Source organism: Benincasa hispida, chromosome 6 (assembly GCF_027475165.1).
Source record: "Benincasa hispida cultivar pf3 chromosome 6, pf3_genome.v1.1, whole genome shotgun sequence".
In the NCBI taxonomy this organism is placed as follows: Eukaryota; Viridiplantae; Streptophyta; class Magnoliopsida; order Cucurbitales; family Cucurbitaceae; genus Benincasa; species Benincasa hispida.
In genome coordinates, this window is record NC_143483.1 from 33,280,295 (window position 1) to 33,282,629 (window position 2,335).

The 2,335-nt window shown below is 37.4% G+C and overlaps 1 protein-coding gene across 1 annotated transcript; it reads right to left on the reverse strand.

The window, feature by feature from the left end:
- Positions 1 to 395: 395 nt before the first annotated feature.
- LOC120079603 (cytochrome P450 CYP73A100-like) lies at positions 396 to 2,335 on the reverse strand. The gene is made up of 2 exons (XM_090314496.1): positions 1,388 to 2,335; positions 396 to 1,294 (listed from the first exon to the last, which is right to left on the reverse strand). The coding sequence occupies exons 1-2, from the start codon at positions 2,230 to 2,232 to the stop codon at positions 559 to 561; spliced, it is 1,581 nt and encodes a 526-aa protein (XP_090170622.1). The 5' UTR covers positions 2,233 to 2,335; the 3' UTR covers positions 396 to 558.

Sequence of the window (2,335 nt, forward strand, 5' to 3'; positions counted from 1 at the left end):
AAAGTATGGTGAGGTTTTTGTGAATCAATGGAGCCAGAAAATTAAAGGAGTTACCAATTGGAAGAATATATTTGAGTCTTTTAGTATATTTAATTGGAAAATATTTTAGTATTGCAATAATATGAAATCTCATTTCATTCGTTTGGTGGTCATGTCAATATAGAGATGTACTTTATAAAATTATTTATAGAAGAAAAATATTTTTTTTTAGTTCGAGAATGAAATGAGAGAGATATAAAACTTTAAATTTCTTAATCGAGAATATATACATTAGGCTAGTTATGTTATGTTCATGTTGGTTGCTAATAACATTCTTTCATGTACATGAGTGCAAGATTGAGAAAAAATGTGTACAATAAGGATGAATCTCAAAATTTAAATTAAAAGATATGAGATGAAACTGAAAAATGATTAACTTTATTGAAGATTGGAATGGTATGTTTAGCTATTTTGCGAAGAATAAATTTGTATTGAGATTGATTTTAAACAACATGAGAATAAAAACTAATTTAATTCAATCTAAGAAGAGAAAATTATGGGAAATTCATCGTAGGAAAATTAAGCACTAATGGGGTAAAAAACAACTGTTGAATGGTTTGCGATGTGTAGACTAAATTGTCCTCCTTTCTCCGTGACATCAATCTTCTCCATCCCATTTGGAGGCTTCATTTCAAACTTTGAAACCAACTTGGCAACAATGAGTCCTAAGATCGGCATTGCTAAAATAATTCCAGGACAACTCCTCCTTCCAACTCCAAATGGTAAAAATCGATAATCTACTTTTCCTGCAGCAACGGCCTCTGTTCCACTTTCTTCTTCAAAGAACCTCTCTGGCCTAAACTCCTCTGGATTTTTCCACCACATGGAGTTGTTTGCTAACCACCAAGCATTCACCACCACCTTGGATTCCTTTGGAATGGTGTACCCTCCAAGTTTTGCCTCTTCCAAGTTCATATGTGGTACCAACAATGGTATTGGAGTGTGTAACCTAAGTGTTTCTTTGACTGTTGCTTGCAAGTATGGCAGTTCATTAAGGTTAGATTCAGTCACTTCCTTTCCTTTTAGGACGTTAGCAATTTCCTCCCGAATCTTGTGTTGGATTTCTGGATGATTCACCAACTCAGCTATCGCCCATTCCATCGACCAAAGTGTTGTTTCTATAGCGGCCACATTGATGTTCTCCACAATGTAAATCACATTCTCTTCACTAATTTCACCTTTCAGTTGAGCGTCTATGATATGATCCATGGCACAACTTATCTTGTGCTTATCTCCATTGGCAGCCATTATCTTCCTGTTAGACATTAATAAAATCAATCACATTAGTCAATTACACTTCAGCTTGAAATAACAAAAGTGGTCATAATGTAATAGACAATTCTAATACCTTCGTTTCTCAACGTAGTTTTTGTTGAAGAAATCCAATCTCCTACTCTGTAAATCCCTACACTTGTTCAAGTAACCTCGCAAGAAGGGTCTGAGCAATGGAATGAAATCTCCATAGTTGTACTCAAAGCTTTGTGCCAACCGACTTCTTTCTGAGTTGAATCGAGTTGCTTCAATGAACAAAGGATCGTCTTGGGACTCAAACTTTGCATCAAACATCATTCTATACATGATATTGTACAACATCAATTGCAAACGCTTTCTAATAACTATCCCTTCTGATTGAAACTTCTTGTTATTCTTAAGGTCACGAACCACAGAGTCCATCTCATCCTCCCACATGCCACTGTAATTGTGCACAACTTTGTTCGTAAAAAACGGTAAAGTCATGATTCTTCGCATCTTACGCCAATGGTCTCCATAAACCGTAAACACCATATCTTGACCATTTCCAGTGAAGATATCAAACACGACATTTCGAGGGCGAGAGCCAAACTCAACACTTTGAGCATGCAGAACTTGGCTAGCAAGCTCGGCATCAGAGACGACAACGAGGTTCTTGGAACCGAGCTTCAAGAGGAATATGGAGCCAAATTTGTTGCACAAGGAAGCAAGAAGGCGATGGTTGAGATCATTGCCAACTTGGAGCCAATTGCCAAAGATGGGAATGGAGAGAGGGCCAGGAGGAAGCTTGGAGGAGAAGGCCATGGAAGAGATGATATACGTAAGGAGAGGAACAAGGAAGATGGTTACTCCAAAAGCAAGTGGAGACATGGGGAATATGAACTTAGTAACAAGAGAAACAACAAGCATTGAAAAGAGAGAAACGAAGGCATTGGAAGCCATATCTAAATAGAGAAAGATCCAAAGAGAAGCTATTGAGGGATTGAAAGAGGGGGAAATGGTTTATATAGATATGGTTTTGGGGGTAGGAGGCAAATCTATGTGC